The sequence below is a fragment of the Acanthopagrus latus genome, chromosome 22 (genome assembly GCF_904848185.1).
Source record: "Acanthopagrus latus isolate v.2019 chromosome 22, fAcaLat1.1, whole genome shotgun sequence".
NCBI lineage: Eukaryota > Metazoa > Chordata > Actinopteri > Spariformes > Sparidae > Acanthopagrus > Acanthopagrus latus.
Genome location: NC_051060.1, coordinates 5,832,106 through 5,851,787, shown reverse-complemented (window position 1 = coordinate 5,851,787; position 19,682 = coordinate 5,832,106). Strand labels below are relative to the sequence as shown.

The 19,682-nt window shown below is 40.6% G+C and overlaps 1 protein-coding gene across 1 annotated transcript in view; it reads right to left on the bottom strand.

The window, feature by feature from the left end:
• cnksr3 (cnksr family member 3) overlaps nt 1–18,700 on the bottom strand; it is a 35,628-nt gene extending 16,928 nt beyond the window's left edge. The window contains exons 1-2 of the mRNA XM_037085550.1: nt 18,485–18,700; nt 3,594–3,757 (exon numbers count right to left, since the gene is read on the bottom strand). Coding sequence (XP_036941445.1) covers nt 3,594–3,757; nt 18,485–18,536 — 216 coding nt within the window. The 5' untranslated portion in view covers nt 18,537–18,700. The remainder of the gene's footprint in view (nt 1–3,593; nt 3,758–18,484) is intronic.
• Nucleotides 18,701–19,682: the final 982 nt, after the last annotated feature.

Sequence of the window (19,682 nt, the reverse complement as noted above, 5' to 3'; positions counted from 1 at the left end):
TATATCCCTTAAACTGCTCGCTTAGTTAAAGGAGCACTATATAGTTTTGGGGCAGACATTTTAAATCAGATTTTCATTGACTGATTTTATTCTGCTTAAACCAACTTAATAAACAAACTCTCTATGTTTTCATGACTGAATAAACTGCTGTTGTGAAAAAATGATCTGTATCATTTGCTGAGGTTAAGTTCTACATAAGATTAAGAGAAACAACAACAACCCCGATGAGCTCTGCTCAGGAAAATAACAGCCTTCACGTCAGACACAGGACTGATGGGTAGAGACTTTCATGACAACCAATCAACATCCCCCCAACACACACACACACACATTCCTACAGACCAGTCACCATGGAGATGGTCTGACTATAACCTCACACAACCTAGACCCAAAGAGCGCCATTTCATGGTTTACTGAAGCAAAACACTAATGATAATCAATAATTGTGACACATATGAATGTTCAATAAGGACTCATTGGTTACTATAGTTACATATGAGCAAAACAAAAAAAACTTTTTTTTTTTTCTTCAACAAAGTCAGAGTAGAGAGAGCTGCAGCTGAAACATCTCATTCATGCTTTCCTTAAGATTCTTTTTACATGAATCAGTTGATCAGTTAATCAACCAAGCAGCAAATGTTAGGGTGCACAAGCTCCCCGGGGTCTGACAGCACACAACATGTGAAATCATGTGTGCATCAGGACGCATTTTTCCACATTTTTCAAACTTATCAATAACTTGCAGCTGATTAAAATTCCTCTTCTCGTCTTAACTGATCTGTGATTTATTCTGTCAGCTGACGTGTGAACACGCTGGCTTGCCTCAGGCAGCTCAGATGTTTGAGGCGTTGAGCCAATCAAAACATCTGCAGCCAAACTGACGCTCCACCTGTCAACTGACTGCGCTGTAAAATACAAAAAATTTAAAAAAAAAAAAAAGTTTGAAATCCACCTGAACAGAACATGACAGGAGTTATAATCATGTTTCAGGTCAAACTTAAAACCATGTTTGAAGTAAGATGATCTCAACCCGCCAGCAGCAGATATGTCAATCAGAGGAGAGCTCCGAAATGAAGTTAAACCTCAGACACATGGGAGTCTTGCCTTCAATTAACTAAAAAAATCTATATCAAAAATAAAAGCTTTTGCATCAAAAAACTGAAGTCACGCTGCTGAACAGAAACTCTCCTATGGAGCTGCAGCTACAAATTATTTTTAATCACTGATTAACGTCCTGACTGTGTTTTGTTTAGTTTATTAAATGTCAGATAATAATAAAAAAGACTGTTCAGAATCAAAGGCGACATCTTCAGATGAGTTTGCCTGTTCTTCAGTCTGTGATAACACACTTATGGTGTCTGGAAAAGTGAAGTCAGAGCAGAGAAAGAGTCTCTGCTGATCACCGACAGCCAACGGAAACTGCTGCTGGAACAAAACTACAACGGCTCTCGGTGTGTGTGTGTGTGTGTGTGTGTGTGTGTGTGTGTGTGTGTGTGTGTGTGTGTGTGTGTGTGTGTGTGTGTGTGTCAGGGGAAGGGTGGGGGGGTCTCTCTGACAGGTGGGAGGGGTCACATCTGTTTCCTGCTCCACACCAGAGAACAGTAAACTCTGCGCTGCAAAAAATATCCACAACACGTCAACTGACCTTCAATTCAGACCGACAGGAAAACTCTCCCTGAAACAGTTGAGCTGCTGCTGATGAACAATCTATTCATGACCCTGTTCTTTGATTTAGTTCATCTCTATTCATCAACAGCAGGGACAAGGGGGTGTGATCTCTCCTCGACTGCATGTTGTCACATGAATAAAATTCTATACTTTCTATTTACTGAGGAGGGCCATGGGATATGGGTCAAATAGTTTATAATGTACACAATGTACTGCAAACTCTAGGTGTTTTTTAGGTTGACCTCGCTTCTTGCTCAGTGCGCACTGGGGACGACTGAACAGGATGAGCAGCAGAGAGAAAAGCAAATCAAAGTAAAATGCAATGTGTGGTCCATGGCTTCATGACAAAGCAGAAATGTTGGCCCTGAGGAGGGATCGCTGGGAAGCCACTGAACTAAACTAAAGTTCAAACTGGAGCTCTTCTCTCTGCCTGCACACCCAGTAGGAACCAGAACTGCTGGAGCTGATCTGCTTTACTTCAAGATAACGTCCCCATTTTATTTCCAACCAGCTGAGTCACATCAGAATTGAACTTATCTCAACTAATTACTGCATTTTCCACTTACTGGTTAAATGACTGACACTCTCTGGATGAATCCCACACTGCAATGAACATCTTTCTAATCCGATATTTAAACAAATATCTTGAAATAAACATCTCATTGATTCCTATTTTAAGTAAGAACAAATGCTTTACAGATCTTCAGTAACACAGCTTCACACAGTGACTGCCTCATTGCTGCAGTCAGTCGTCCTTTTATTTCCACTGTTTGTCAGCGGAGTGTCAGGCTCCATTTTAAAAGGCTGCTGGACACCATTCATCCCAGTCGCACCAGTAAACCTCAGCGCTGACTGTAAATCCTCCTTTTCACTGTGACACAGACAGACAGAGCTCATAAACAGCTGACTGAGGGCTTCTGTCTGCGGGTCAACACTTTAACTGTTTCAGACTAAAAAACAAATGTTTTGCTCTCGTCATGGGAGGTCGGCCTCAGCTGAGGTCAAACACTGTACCTCAAAATCATCGGTTTAAAACGTTTGCCTTTTTTCCTCTTTTTTTTGCCATTTTAGCAAAATATAGCAAGTGTCACAGCAGGACGCCATGTTTTATTGCTGTCAATATAAAATGTGGATATCAATTTTTCATTTTCTTTTTTTTCAGTCTAGTTTTTCTCAGTTCATCCCGTCGGTGTTAAGGATTGTTATCTCACGTCGTTTTGTTTTACAGTGTAGAGGTATTAAAGCCAGCAGTGTGGGGGCGTGTTGCCATATCCGATAAAGATTTAACAGTGTGCATTTTATTTACATCAGCACATTCTCTGGCACGAGAGCCAGAGCCAGTATAAACCACAGCTATCAGCTACCATGTGACTGGCAAATTCACACGTTTGGAGAATATGTTGCTACTCTGCAGCTGTTGAACTTTAATAGACATTGACAGATGAAGACTGGTAGTCCTGGATAGATCGTACTCTCAGTTAATTAGCCTCAAACGGAGTCATTATGTTTAAATTCTGGTCTTGTGCATGTATTCTGCCACTGTAAAAACAGTGGAATGACCCTTTACACTTTAATGTGACTACAGCATGTAGCATATAGTGGTACAACATGACTCAACTGACTGCAGGTGACTGATAAAAGGAGTTTAGGTGAATTCTGAACTCCAAAGAAGTCAGACAACTGGCTGAAACCTGAGGTGTGTGAAGCTTCCTCTGGCAACGTTTTTGGTTGTAACAGAAAACAGCTGTTTGGATTTAGTTCAGGACGTCTGTCTGTATCGCAGCATGTGCGAACTGAACTGTAGGTCTCACCCAGGAAGCTCTGGGAGTCGCTGGTTGTTGACTGTTAGCTAAAACACGCTAGTCAGACGAACCGAGCCCATGTAGCTTAAGATCACCTGCAGCACACCGACTGGTGTTACTGACCAGAGCGCAGAGGAGATCCACGGCCTCCAGCACGAGCTCCTGGTGTCCGACCCGCGACACGCCCAGAGACAGCAGCTCCTGGTGGGTCATCCTGAGCAGCTTCTCCCCGTCCACCTGCTGCTGCTGGAAGGACGGGATGTACTGCTGCAGGCTGTCGTCCAGACCTGAGGGAATAGGAACACATGCTCTAGTTGATCTGAATACTTTGTGATGAATGCATATGATAAAGAAGATGACAAATACTGTATATGTAAGAAAGGGCAAACAGAACTAAAACAGAGTTCCCGCTCAGCGTCTGAGTTTCAGTGAACGTCAGCTCTGTTATGATCCATTCAAGTCTGACAGCAAACAGAGCTGCTGAGTCAACATTCACTTATTGACTCTTCCTGCTGATCCATCAACGTGACGGCTAACAGCTCACACCGTCCGTCCACCTCACCACACCTCAGCTCAGGATCGGTCCAAGTTTATACAGACAGACAGTCCTTTGACCCCAAGCATCCATCATCATCAACTGTACTACATTTGACTGTTTGTAAAAGTTTAGTTTCAGAACCTGAATTACCAACTCCATATTTCTAAATTGGTTGGCTTTAAGCAGCTCCTATTGGAGGGTAAAGTAACTGACATATAATGTCTTTATAGAATTTCAACTAATATTTGAAGAGATTTCAATGCCAAGTACATCAACTAAGCTGTCTGCAATCCATCAACATCAAAAGCATTAATGTTTACATATTTTTGTCCTTTTAATAAATTCATCCCGCAAATATGTTTTGAGGGAAACACAGAGGCAGATGAATTTCATTTTCTCTTCATATAATGAGGAAATGTTAATGAACGTACATGGCAAGTTGCAAAAATGTCTTTACTGAACATATCTGTGAAATGTTTGCTGACAAAAAAAAAAAAGCAATCTTGCAATTTCTATCCACATGTTAGAGGACGATCATTGTCTCTTTTGAACTTCAATTTAACAGACCGGTCTGGAAATGAATCCTGGACTCTATATAACTATAACTTCATAAATATAAGAACAATTTGATAGTACATAAAAACTATTTCTAGGAGACAGGGTTGACCATTCTGGGCTCGCAGGATCCCACCTTCAATCCCTGTGACCCCATCTGACCTTGAGCGAGACGCCACTAGCTATGGCGGCGCCACTCTGTTCTCAACCCTGAACTATAACCTCTGACCTCTGTGTGAAAGGCAGCGGCGGGAGATCAGATAAAAGGTTTCCCACCGCAGAATCAATGGAGGATCATCAACCACCATCCACCACATGACACGAGTCAGAACCAGAGGACAGAACGGGCGGTGGCAGGATGTGTTTGGTTTGTAAAAAAATGCGTTGCGTCTGCAAGTGAAATGGTTTGTGGATTAATCGAACTGACAGAAAACTGATTGAAAATCTACCCTTAAAAGTTCTCAATTGTGAAATGAATGTTGGTTGAATAAAATTTTTGAGATCATTCAAAAGTAAAAATAATGAAAGGTACTGTTTTGTTGAGTCCTTTGTTATTGTGTCCACCTCCATCCAAAATTAAGATTCCTCAAATACCAGGTGAAGTAGAAGATTGACCAACCAACTACAGACAGACCAACAAACACAAACCACACCGCAGATGGTTTGGTGTTATCCTGGACTAAAAATACACGCATGTTTGAGAACGCTTGTCCGCCAAATGGCAGATGTTGTTAGGCCCTGAAGAACTGGGCCGGACATCAGTTGTCCAACAAAATGCCCTGAGCTGGTGTGAACAGTGGAGAAGAAAAACAACTGCCCCTGCATGTGGTCATTAAAGTGTCCCAGAGAAGCTCTCCCTCCTGTTTGCGTTCAGACGGACACACAGAGCGACAGATGGCCGACACTCAGGCTGCCAGCAGGGAGGAGAAATTCCTCCTTAACTAACTGCTGATGTGACACCTCAGAGCTTTCACCAGCCCACACCTCTGACACCGACACGCATCAACGGCAACACACCCCGAGACTCTTTTTGTGAGACTTACCACAATACAGAGAGGATTTTCGTTCATTCAGTTCTTTGTTTTTAGCAACCAGTGCTAAAGTCAGGGTAACAAATAAACCACCTGTCTCTAGAGCTGAGAGGATTTGTCAATTAACAGATGAACTGAATAAACTAACAGTTTTTAAGTCATCTATAAAGAAATATATCTGGTCATTGCTGCACAAGTGTAAATGTTCTGGCTTTTTTATGTCTTATACAGTATGGAACTAAAATGTGTATTTGTAGTTTCGGGACTCTTAAAAAAAAAAAAAAAAAACGTTGAATCCCCAGGCTATGGGAACTTGTGATGGACAGTTTTCATTATTACCTCAGCCAAGAAGGTTATGTTTTCATCGGTGTCTTTTTTTTTCTTTTTTTTTTCTTTTGTTGGTTGGTTTGTCAGCAGGATTACACAAAAACTACTGGACCAAACTTTTAAGCAAACTTGGATTTTGATGGGAAAAAAACTAACATTTAGCAATAAATTGAGAAAATAATAGGCATCATGTGATCATGAAATCACATATTAGTTGAAGCATTCTATGGAATCAGTGTATAGCTACAAACAAGTAATTACTGATCGATAAAGTAAACATTTAAAGCAGGCACAAGTATATTTCATTTTTGGTTGATTCTGGCGGCCCCTGTGGACAAAAACGGAACAAGCAGCGCCTACTATTGTATAGATCTTGATCTGGCTAGTGTGTGCATCAATAACTGTGATATGAGGGTGATATGATGGTGAAACAAAGTAAAGTATGTACCACCAGACTATAGTGGAGCGTCTTTCCATAGCCAATCGTCTCATTCAGAAGGCATCCTCATGAAATTAATTCATTCATTCATTAAATCATAACTTTGAAAACGCATCCTTGCATCTAAACATATATATATTTTCTATCTTAATCCCAACACAGTTTCAGTTTTGTCACACATCATGCAAAAAGGCAAGATGGGATGGCAAATGAAAAAAAAACGACTAATTGATTGATTAATGTCGGCAGCCTTGAACCTCCACACTGAAGATCTTCTTTCCTAGTTTGTTTTGGTTTCTGCTTGAGTTGAGCTGCAACAACAGATTAGTGATGCGAGGAAAAAAAATGTTCTGCTTCGGCATGTTCCTAGTAGAATACCCAGTTTTACACTTATATGACATAGTCCCTGCCTGGAACACACCCCTTAATGGTGAAATTGTGGAAAATATTTCAAAGAAGTCCTTTCATTGTTGTCTGTCAGAGTTGGACGGCGGCTGGCGAGAGTTTGTGGTGAACAGGAATGTGTTGGCGACAGCCTGGATCACATTACTGACACCCGAGGAGGCCGATAATCTCTCAGCCGCGCAGCAGGGCCGGCTAAATGTCACGCGACAGCCAAATCACCTGCTAATGAAAGCATGACAACGGCAGTCCGAGCCTCCCCACAGAGAACAGAACCCCTGACAAGCAGAGCTGAGCTTCTGTTGGGTCTTTACGCGTGATTATTCATTCAACACGAGCAGAAGGTCCAGATTTGTAAAAACAAATAAAAGCGAACCCTCCGCTGGTAACCCTGCTTTCAATTTGGTTTAAAAATATGTATAAAGACATAATGTAAGCCATGTAAGTGCAAGATACGTGATCCAACCTGAAGAAAAAAGTGCATAAGCAAATATAAAATATAAACACCTCCTGGGTCTGGCACGGTCCCAACATCCAGAGCTGGATCCAATGTTCTCGTGAGAAATAAAAAGACAGTTGAGACATTTTTCTCATTCCACGTTTTGAGCATTGAAGTCGGGTTGGCACTGGGTGAAGCAACTTCAAGCGTCTGGCAGATGGCGAGGATCGAGCCGGGATCACGGCGCTGAAATACTGCTGAGCGGATTCTGGCTTCAGAGACGCCTCTCGAACAGAAACGATTAAAGAAGCATTCTAATTCAAACGCGCTAATCTGCACGGCGCAAACCAATTAAAAACAACCCGTTACTGTGAAATGTTCTTTTATGCTCACAATTTTAATGACAGAATATAGACTGACTGAGTAGCTCAGCACATTTGTGTTTCTCAATGACTGCTAAATCCTAAAGCCAAATAAACTTCTGTTAAGAACAGCAACGGCAATGATTACTAGAATAATCATTGAAGATTCTATTTTTTAGAGCGTGTTTCTTTCTGGTAATCACTTCCTGTATTTCAAAGCTTTCCAAAACTTATGAATAATTATCATATTATTATATATCATTATACATCATTTATTTACAGTAGAACCATTGCTCACCCTCTGATTTACCACAAAAACCTTTACACCTAAATCTAATCAGCTCTGAGGGTTCAACATCACAGCACAGTTCAGCCCGGAGCTCCAGATTCTGTTTGAATCTGGAGCGTTGGCCTTCAGTTGCTCTTTGTAGAGCACTTTGAAACCGACCTGTTTGTTGACAGAATAAATCTGATTCAACGTGAAAACACACGGGGACTGATGAAAGTCCACAGATAATCTCGACCTGACGACTTCGTCACTGACGTCCGTTGCGAGTTTTTTGATCATACCGACACTATCTCGAGACAAAGCCGGTGACAGATCGGTGAGACTTTTACCCCAAGGAACTACATTTCCAGAAGCCCAGTTTCCACAGTTGTCTTTAGCGCCGATGTAACAAAAGTTCATTTCTCTGCCTGTGGTCTCGTCTCCGACCAGTCTGATGTTTGCAGACGCCTCGAGGCCTCTGCCCTCCAGTCATTCAGCTGCCGGTGGGAAACTCTCTGTGTACAGACCGACAGCAGTGGGGTGAGAGAGTTTCACTTCTTACCGCAGCGACAAAACCACTGCTTCACCTCAAAACAAAAAGTCTAGACACAGTCACTGCTTCGCCCAGCTAATGCGAATACTATTAGATTATGAATATCTGATATCAGCTGATATTACACCTGCTGAATAATCTGTGGTATACGATATTTATGCAGTTGGTCGAAGATGCACTGACACCTGCATGTCTGTCTGCTGATCGTAATACTGCCCTGATAAAGAATGATACTGACGATGCAGGATAACAAACACGAGGGCAGCAACTAACGCTTATCTACACTATCAATAAATCCTCAGATTATTTTAGCTATCAAATCGTGTAATGGTTGTCTGATAGATATCTGATTTACAACAATATAAACACAGTATACTGTTACATTTTATAAAGATTAAACTAGGGAATATTTGTCATATCTTGCTTGATACATAACTCAGAATACTCGATACTTGCATATGATAGTGTTTATCAGCATATCAATACAATGACTTATTGTCTTGGTTATAGTTATGTAAGTTAGGGCTGTAACTACTGATTCATTTTATTATCCAAAACCAAAAGACTCGTCATTTACTGTCATAGATGACAAGGGAAAACAGAGGATGCTCACTTATAAGAAGCTGGAACCAATTGATTGACATTTTTTCTTCTTCTACTGCAGCTTCATCCATCACAAACACACACAGGATGAAAACGATCTTGTTCAGCTGTATAACAGGGGGATTACTTAACACACTGTAATGGACTTAATGATCTGCCAAAGTACACAGAGTATAATACGGAAAATCCTGCACGCACGTGTTAACAGATCAACATGTTACGACGATCGCCAAATTATTTGAAATTAAACGTTGTTATATCTGTTATATGTGGCTTATACAGATTAACACATCTCGACACTTTTGAGCTATTGTATTGCAGTTTTGTTATCAAGTCCTACAATCACAGAGAAGAAAGTCTCTCTTTTACTACTGTACAACTCTGGACCTTGTTGACATGGTTACAGTTACTATCCATATCCTGAATTCCTGCCTGACAGCAACTCAAAGTATTTATAAGGCCTGCTGATGATAAAGTGGGTGAGCGATCGGGCTCCAGTCAAACACGTGAGGAAGCCGGTAAAAGGAGCTGCAGGAGAAACTCCAGCTCTCATAAACAGTCCAGTTAATCATTTGTCACAAAGATCTAAACAAACAACGTGTTCGACCTACGTGTTCGAGATATGACAGGACGTCACAAATCCTTCTCACCGAAAGACAACATCTGACATCAGATATTCATCATATTTACCAGTGAAAAAAGGGCTGCAACTAATGATTATTTCAATTATTGATTAATCTGCAGTTTGATTTCTTGATTAATCATTTAATTTAAATGGTGACACCATCAGATGTCTTTTTTATCCAAACAAAGCGGCGATATGAACTTTCAATCAACAGTTAAAAGTAGAAGTTAAAGAAAAAATGACATTAAAATTGAATTAATGACCAACCACAGACGGGCCGACACACAGAAACCACACTGCAGATGGTTTGGTGTTATCCTTATCCCCCTGGGGCCACATGGTATCAAGAAAAACGGATGTTGAAATCCGTGCGCTCGGATTTGTAAATCCATGTGCGCAGATTGTGCCCTCTCCTCATTGATCGGCTGGAGGCATCATGGATACAAGCGACCCAGCACAGCTACTGACAGTCCCATCAGTCCACAGGGAGTTTGCCTGTGAGAGTGATCAATAACAAATAAAGATGATGACAACGACTCCGTTTAACCATACATGAGCTAAATACTCTATTTAACTGGAGGAAGGCTGCGGTGGGTCTCTGTGTGAGTTATGTGGTGAGCGTATCTTAGTCCTCTGATCTGACAATGTAGAATCATTCTGACGAATAGGGGATGGGCTGTGGGTGGGTGAAATAATTGATCTTTGATGAGGAACATAAATAACATAACTTAACATTTTTTGTTTTGGTTTTCTGTCGATTCAACTAATCCAATTATCAATCTGTAAAGAATGGTCACTAAAAAGGTCTGTGATGTCTTTTATTTCATGTTCACAATGTTGTATACTTACTACTATAATTTAACTTGCACTGTTTTTACATATACACAAATGTTTATTTGTTTATATCAGTTGTTACTTGGATAAAGTTGGTTAATAAAGTTCAGAATTCTACATTTTTATCCAATTGATCTGGTTAATTCATTCTTGATCTGATTTGTTTTTTTTATTCAAAAGCTAGAAAGGAAACAACAGAAGGATTATTTCTCATCTTATTTGAAACTCCAACTATATTCAAATCAGGGCATAAAACATCACAACTGTAATTTTGACATTTTAGCTTGATTTTTTTTGTTGCCGATTTTAACGCAAAGTGCCCAGATGAGATCAAACTGCCCAATTACATTTCCCTGCTCAGTGGAACTGAATTCGCTACAACAAATGGCACGTGTTGAAGCACAAAGACGGACTTCGCGCCCGACAAGGCCCAGCTGGGGGCAACAAAAGGAATATTTACCCCACCTCCATCACAACAGGACAAGGGTGGAGAGCTGAGAGGAAAAGTGGCAAAAGAGCACTGAGGCTATTCATAGCTTCACTGGGCCTCTATAAACCCTTCACTATATCACACACACACACACGCACACACTCACACCCTGGCCATTCATTTCACTGGTGCAAGGCAGCGGGGGGAACACACTGTTGAACAAACACTGTTCAAGAGGAAAAAGGATTTCCTTGAGGCCCAGCAGACTTATGAAATCAAACAAACAGGAATTGTGGGGAGTTCACTGTTTAGAGCCGAGCTAAACTGATCCAACAGCTCAGACCGATGTGCCAATCTGCTGCAATGTGGGGGAATTACAATAACCGTCTAAATTAAAAGGTTATAAAACTGTCAAACTGTGCCAGGTGGGGAGGTGCTATAATGTTACACAGTGTTTGTAGAGAAATCAGATTTCATTTTCAGGCACTGTCAGAGAACCTAAAACGAAAGGCTCAAAGCTGTTATCATCACTTCTAAATGTTTCTATAACTGCAGTGACGAAAAATAAAAGTTGTAAAACATGTAGATGAAGGGATCACTTCTTTTGAAAAAATAAAAAATAAAAGATTTCTGGTTTAAATGAATGATTGTTTGGATGAAACAACAGGATTATGTTGGAAATCGGGCGTTTTTCAAGGACATCAGCCATATTTCAGTTAAGGGAGAGTTTGCGGAAATATGCTTATTTGCTTTCCGACTGGCGGTTAGATGAGAAGACTGATACCAATCTTGAGTATGAGCACTTAATATGAAGCTTCACGTTTTCCAGTCTCTGTGCTAAGCTAAGTTAGCATGCTGCTGGAGGTAGCCTCACACTTCGTATACAGACATGAGCGGGATCTGACTTTTGCAAAAGAAAATTCATTTTCCAAAATGTTTCGACTTCAACTTCTCCTTCGCTCACTCCACTGATAAAACTGGGTGCAGCTTGTGAATACGTCCTGCTGTGCTGCAGTTGGAGCCGACGCTGCCGTCACATCACCGTCCTCTGTGACATCATGCGGACCAGTCCTGCAGGTTCTGATCGCGACTCTGAGGCTTGCTGCAGCCGTTATTTCTCACACAGGTTGAACAACTGTTCCTGTCTGTTTTACTAGAATCGATTAAGGAGGCGGTACGTGAATCACAGTGATGTATTACATAGCTCAGTTCCCACAGAAAATACTACGCATGACTCACTCCAGCAGGGACATGGGAAGGTTTGTTTCTACTTACAAACATGACTACCATCGCAAAATTCTATTAATCAGGAATAATTCCCATCTTTGTATCATTAAGGCTTAATAACATTAAAATGTAACAATATTAAAACTTCATTATGCACTCTGTAACTCCAATTCAGAGTCTAGGGTTTATTTGATTCAGGGACATCGGTTTAATTACATAAATGAAATATAAAAAAGTGGAAGATGTTAGTTGCAGCCAGAGATCAACATATTTTCTTATCATAGAGAATTAGAATGTTTTACTGTCAATGCTGAAAGATACTGTAGCGGAGTAGACACGTCGCTGTACATTGACCCACTGAGGTCACTCCTCACGAAAGGGGAAAAAAAGCAGGAAGAGGCGCCGAGCGGAGAGGATCAGGATGTTTCCTCTGATTCATCGAGCTCCCTCAGTGAACTCAGTTTCACTGATAAGACAAATTGTTCGGGTGGGAGACGAGCGGCGAGAAAGAAACGCATCAGCCGGATCACAAATCCTCTCCGGAGACAATCAGTCCACTCTCATCCGGGTAATTGCAGTTAAAAGTGCAGTTAAAGGTTGAGTTCATTTGAACTTTGAAAATAGCAGATTGACAACTGGAGAAGACTGTCAGATCTGGGTTAAATACTGTTTTATATACTTTACTATAGTATTTTATTGAACTTACACGTATATGGTTTACATGACTTTTTATCCATGTTTTTAACTTCAAGCTCTCCCTACCAGCTGGACTGCATCAGACCACGGTGACAATGTTCTCGTGTGACAGAAATGACAGGAGTTCTCCTCCCACTGAACAAATACGCAGCCCTCCTGCTCGCCTCATCACGTGCACCTCAGATCCTCCTTTATCAGAGCAGAGCCAAAGAGTTTCTGTTATCTCGTCGTACAGGAAAATCACTCGTGTGAATCCTGCAGCGACAGGTGCAGGCAGGACAGGAAGCACCGCTCTCTTGATTGTTTGCTGATCTACTGGAAGACAATTACAGCAAAACACAAAGGATTGTGGGTAGAAAGAGACCGTTTCAGGTTTCTCGATATATTTATACACCACTCTATATGCACAGGTTGCGCCATGTAGTATTGGGGAGGAAATGTTAATCAGAAGAGGAAGATCTTCACTGACTTGATTTTTTTTTGTTCTGCCAGAGATTTTATTTATTTATTTTATTTATCTTATCTATCTAAAATAAAGACTGGATCAATGAATGCTTGAAGGAACTACATTGTTTGTTTGCTGCGGATTGCACTTTGGCCAACATTCTTTATTATTTTTTAGATATTTCAAACAACAGACAATTCAAAGAAGAATGAATTCAGTGCTGTTTGAGTCACACTCAGCAGACAGGTGCACTGGAAAAAATGTAATAATTCAAAATTAAGTTTGATTTCCCACACGCTTCATCTTAGGGATTTGTCTCGGGGAACTGTCTCAGGTATTTTTGATTTGACCGCTCTTTTATTGACTGCTGCATCCTGTGTCTTTAGAGCAGTTGCTTCACATTGTGTGTTTGAGTTTATGACCAAAACACTGCATTTACAATAATCTTAAAAAGTTCTTGCTGCCTTCATACTGGTCCATGAGTGTCAAAATCAACTAAAAACAAAAAATGAAACTACGTGTCCTTTTCCTCTTTAACCGCTCAACCGCAGAATTATGTGGAGGTTTGATCACACCCTTCAAATTGCTCTTATTTGGATTCTAACGTGACAGTCTTTGTGGTGAACCTGAGACTGTATAATTGGTTATACGGTTAGAGATAACGGATATTTACAGCCGCCTGGGCCTCTTTTCAATGATCGATCGCACATTGTTTAACAAGCGCGGTTAAAATATATTTCTCAGTCTCACAGACCTGCGACCTTCCTTCCTTCGTCTGAAAAACAGAAAGAGCAGCCAGGAAGGTCTTTGTTCTACTAAATTCTCCAAAACCGAAAGCACAGTGATCAAAGTTTTGGCTGCTCTCCACTGGAACAGGGTCAAAGAGTCAAAGTACACGATAACAATCTGAGTTCATATGCTGAGCACTTTCAAACTGTTGGCTTTTCATGAAGTGGAAATTACAATCCTGTTAAAGGCAGAAAGAGTTCACTATGTGCAGGGGTTTGACAATCTACAATATGGGTTGTCAAACTTCTAATCCACTTAACTTGATAATGCACAGAAACAACTTGCTGCTGCTGCTGCTGCTGCATCCGTCTCCTTGTTTACTGGCTTCATTTCTACACACTCCTTCATTAAGAGACCTGGATGTGTCATCTTATTTATGCAGCCAGCAAACAACTCCAACCAGCCTGCCGTCATTTATGTTGACATGTGTGACTGCACCTGCCAGACAAGAAGAGAAGTATGTGGATGTGTCTGAACACGCTGGGCTGTGTGTGTTTACCTCCGAGCCACAGCTGTACGATCAAGTCTACACCACTAATACGGACCGTGCCTGATCTGTTTGCCTCGGATCACGCCGGCAAGCTGATTGGGCACAGACTGAAATGTGTCGTAAACACTGAAAAGTATCAAAAGCTGGCAGTGAATGCTCCAACCCAGTCTGCAGAATAAATGTTGCAACTGTACGTTTCTGCAGAACAAACTGTGCATTTTCACACGTTGCAATTTTTAAGCTTCATTTTCCACCTCTATGTTGTGACAGTGCTGTGCTCCCGGTCAGTTTAGGTTTAGACACAAATCCAACTTGGTCTCTAACACACACACACACACACACACACACACACACACACACACACACACACACACACACACACACACACACACACACACACACACACACACACACACACACACACACACACACACACACACACACACACCACAATCACTAGTGCAACTCAGAAACTTCCCAACATCTCATTAAACCCGTCCGCTTTTGTCACGACAAACACATCCGGCTCACTGAAAATATCCAGGGGGTTTCACGCTCAATGTAAAAACGCCATCATGAACAGAGGTTTCTCCTTTGTCAGCCATCCGATCAAAAATCTCCAGTTTTGATATCACTAATGCGACTCGGATATGTCCCAACATCTTGTCATAAAATATCAGTTTTTGTCATAACAGATGTGGCTGGAACTTAACACTACACAGGGAGATGTCTGTTGTGTTCCCTCTGACTGAATAAGTCTGAATTCAGGTTTTAAAATGTAATTTTGGGTAAATCAAGTTGATATATTAAACGAGTAATAAAATAGTGATGGTTAGATTATTCTGAAAAATTATAGATAGATTAAATCGATAAATATTGTTGCAGCCCTAATAAAAATTGTTTTTTCATGCTCAATTTAAGATTGTAGACATTTTATTGCCAATTTGATAAGAAAATTAGATGTCAAAACTGAAAGATTACAGAGGAGACTAATGGTTTGATTTGGCCATCAGAACAAAACACCATACAAGAAAGCAAGAACATTTTTAAGCCTTCTCCGAGGACATGCAGAGATCTTGAATATGGAAGAAATTCTCATAAATCTGCTCGATAACGTGCCGTAAGGTCTTCTTGATGATTAACTGTGAATAAAAAAAGTCGCGAGCATTAGCAGAGATCTTAAGCATCCAGATTTATTAACATGGCTCCATAAATCAGCTGTTCTTTGTAGTTAAGTACACTAAGTGTCAAAATGTCTTGTACAGAAGAAATTATGAAGTTGACCCATATTCTCTGACTTCCCCTAAAGAATTCATGGTATTCCCTGACGACACCTCCCCTGGTATACGCCTCAAACTTCAGTGTCAATCCAGGATTATTCCAGGAGTCTGTTTTGCTCCTGGAGAAAGTGTTTCTGGGATTTGTGGTCAGCTGGAGCGGCTCAGTGACAGTCGGGATCCAATCCACATCAAGCACAGAGAGACCGACTGAAGCTTCCAATGAAAAGAACCTGTTGCTTGACTCGTACGATGTGAGTAAACACACACACACACACACACACACCCTGCTCTGCTTACACTGTAAATATTACAACAGGATCTGGATCAATGACATCTCGTGTTTCTTTGACAAAGACTGAAATTCAAAATGAAACCTGAATCTCTGCCCATCGCCTCACCGATCGGATTGAGGTTATCAGTGTATTGTGACTCAATAAAACACACTTCATCCTGCTCGAGTGACAGGAAACACTGGGAGAGAACGCGCCTAATTGAGACAACCAGGTCATGTGACTGACCCCCATGCGTTCCTCCTTCTTTTCATGCAGAACAAAAGTCTGATGGTCAGATGTGGTTAAATGGCTGTCGCGGCAAAGAGTCACGGTGACCTCCTGACCCTCCACGCAGCAGGGGGCCGACCTTTGTCAAGAGCTCCGATTGTCTGGGTCTTTATTGACCGCCAGCAACACTCGGCTCTGTATTGTCTCTGCTGCTAAATGACTTGTATAATGGTGTGTGTGTGTTTGTGTGTGTGTGTGTGTGTGTGTGTGTGTGTGCTTTCGGAGGAGAACCGGGCTGAATGGACGCTCACTTTCTCACAACAGTAAATTCAACTTGTACAAAAAGGAGAGTCGAGCGCCGACTGTCAAGAGCTCCACAATGAACGAGACGCTTCAATCATGCCGCCTGTGTCTCTGCCAATGCTGCACACGAACGCACCGCAAAGACCAGAGCCAACAGCCAACTAGCTGGTACTTTCTGCGCCTGCATGGGGGGGGGAACCATAACAGCAGGTGTCCTCAGTCTGCAGCCATCATTCAAAAAGGGAAACTGCAAGACTCAGGACTGCAATTAGATACAAACTGTTGTTAAGAAAAATATTTGGGACAAAGATAATCGGTGGAGAAGAAAGTGCAAAAGATGTACAGGAAGTACAAAAAGAAATGCAGCAGAAATTAATCTCCTCCCGAAGCTGCCTGTCCAAACCTCCTGCCAATTAAAAACAGCTCTTTATCAAACCAGAATTATGGGCTTGAGTGTCACTTTATGGCTGAACTGTTAACTGGTCAGGCCTGTTTATTGCTTAATGACATGCTGCTATGAATGTGTGTGTGTGTGTACACCCCATCCAGCTGCTACTCAAGAAGGATTTTTTTTGTCATTAGCTGTGCGGCTGCAGTGACGGCAGAAATATGACTGTCAGTAAAAAAAAAAAAAAAAAAAAAGGTAAACAAGGCAATAATCTACTAACACACACACACACAAACACACACACACAAACACACACACCACCAACGCTTATTTAATTGGACCATCATTACATTAATGATGTAAACAGTAAAAACAGTAAAAACTACTAAAATATGGTTTGCAGTTGATGATTTTGTAATCTCATTTTTTGGTTTGCTCCTGATCTACAGTAGAATCTCAATTTGAGACCAATGTCCTTTAAGCAAACTTCTTGCACTGTTGCGTGTGTTTAAGGCTAAATTAAGGACAATTATGTTATGTTTAATGATAAACCATAAATAGCCTTCGTCCATTACCTACATATGTCTTCAATAACCACATTTTACAATGTATAAATGTAAAAAAATATATATAGATTCTGTATAAGAATATCGGCTAAAATGCCGTTATCATTGCATTAACATATCCAGTATCGGTCTGGCTCTAAATAATATTGCAATACACAATAAATATAGCAATATTGTCATCAACAAAAAACAGACATCACAACTTTTTTACCCGAACACTTCAATGACTAGTGGTGCTTTCACAAAATATTAGCACATTTCTTGCTAAGTAATCATCAATAATGACATTTAATGACTATGTGGGTAGAGAATTACATCACTTTACCGAAATGCAGCTTTAACAAACAGGAAAATACAAGGTTTAGGTCACATTATGGCGCAAATCCATCATATCCAAAATCAAGCAGCTGATGTCCAATACCACAAGCTAACAGCTCCCCAAAAATACCAAGTACAGGACTGGTATATCGTCATGCCATATCATAATTTCACAATATTTCCAGCAAAATACCTCGATATCGATATTGCAACAAAATGTGCGGACGATTATTGGTGCTTTCACGAAATGTACACGATTTTGTATTAATAATAATCAATAATGTGGATATAATGACTAAGCTGGGAAAGCAAAGTGTTAGAACAAGTAGAACACACTGCTAAATTAAGAAAATGAAAACGCCCGATCGTGATCTGGAGTATCCAAAAATCTAATACCATGAGCAGTATCCCAGACACGATGTTGCCCAGCCCCATTTAATATCATGTTATTTGTTTCATTTTGCAGGGCAGGAATAAGCAGCTGAGAAACTATTATAAATCTTCATACTTTCCTTAATAAGTTTAAACCACATACTAAAATACAGAGGCTAAGGTAAACATCAGGACCGTTAGCTTCCCCAGCAGGGATCCTCCTGGCAGCCTTACCTCTCATCCAGTCCACCACTTGTTGAGGGCTCCACTTGCTCACAGCCTCCATTTCTCCAAAGGTGTATTAAAATGTGCCTCTCGTGTCACCAAACAGCCGAATTAAACCGTTAGTGAGACATGATGAGCTCCTGTTGAAGCACGGGATAGTTCCGCTGGAGAGCTGACGCACAGACGGTCCGCCGCTCACTGACGGAGTGAGCTCGTGTTCAAAGTTTACAGTCAACGCACACGAGCTGGGCAGCGCGTGTGAGGTTACAAAGTCATCAACCACGCCCCTCTATCGATTCTCCTCCAATCGCAAGCCCCCTGTCGATGCTGCCTTTACGTACTGTGGGAACGACTGAAAATTAGCGCATCATTAGGTTTAAAAACGATTTGTACTGTACAGCGTGTTGTTTAATCACGTGATGTTAACTTACTTAGTAAATTGCTGTCATGTACATGATCTTTTTTATGTTAGCGCTTTCATAATTGATCAACCCTCGTTGAATTTCTTTGCATCATTTAATCATGTTGTAAAAATTGTTTTGTGTTTTTTTAACCGGTATATTGTCTTAATCAATATACACAAGAAAACACTTCATCAACAAACTTTAAAACTTCACAATAGCAAGTTATAGCAAGTAACAAAAAAATTAAGTTGCAATACAACCTTTTTTTTCTCCTAAGACCAACTTAATTTATGAATATAGAATTATACAGATAAAGCTACAAAAAATACAGAAGTAGGCTGTCATTTTGTTTTTAGGAATTCTCAATCATGTAAATCAGCATCATATTTCCATGAGGTCTCCCCTTTCCTGTCATCAGCCAAATAAACATAATTAACCAACTGTAAACTGTACAAATATATTCTCTGAAAAAGTAAACATGTCATTTTTAGCAAGACTTATCTCAGAGAAAACCTTAACCTACCTGTGCATGAACAAATGCTAAAAAAAATGTGTTAATTAAAGCAACAAGACAGTATCCTTCTTTTTTTAAATATATCAAATTAGGTTGTTTTCATACAATATGATGTGTGCATATGCAACCCAAAAGCAGCATGTTGGAAAATGTGTCTTTTGCGTAACAGACCACACCAGAATCAAGCTAATTATCTACTTGTACTTAAGCTGTTATGACTTCCATTCATCATCAGTTGAACTCACATCTGCCTTGATTCAGTTTGTTCACCAGCATGTTGCACTTAAAA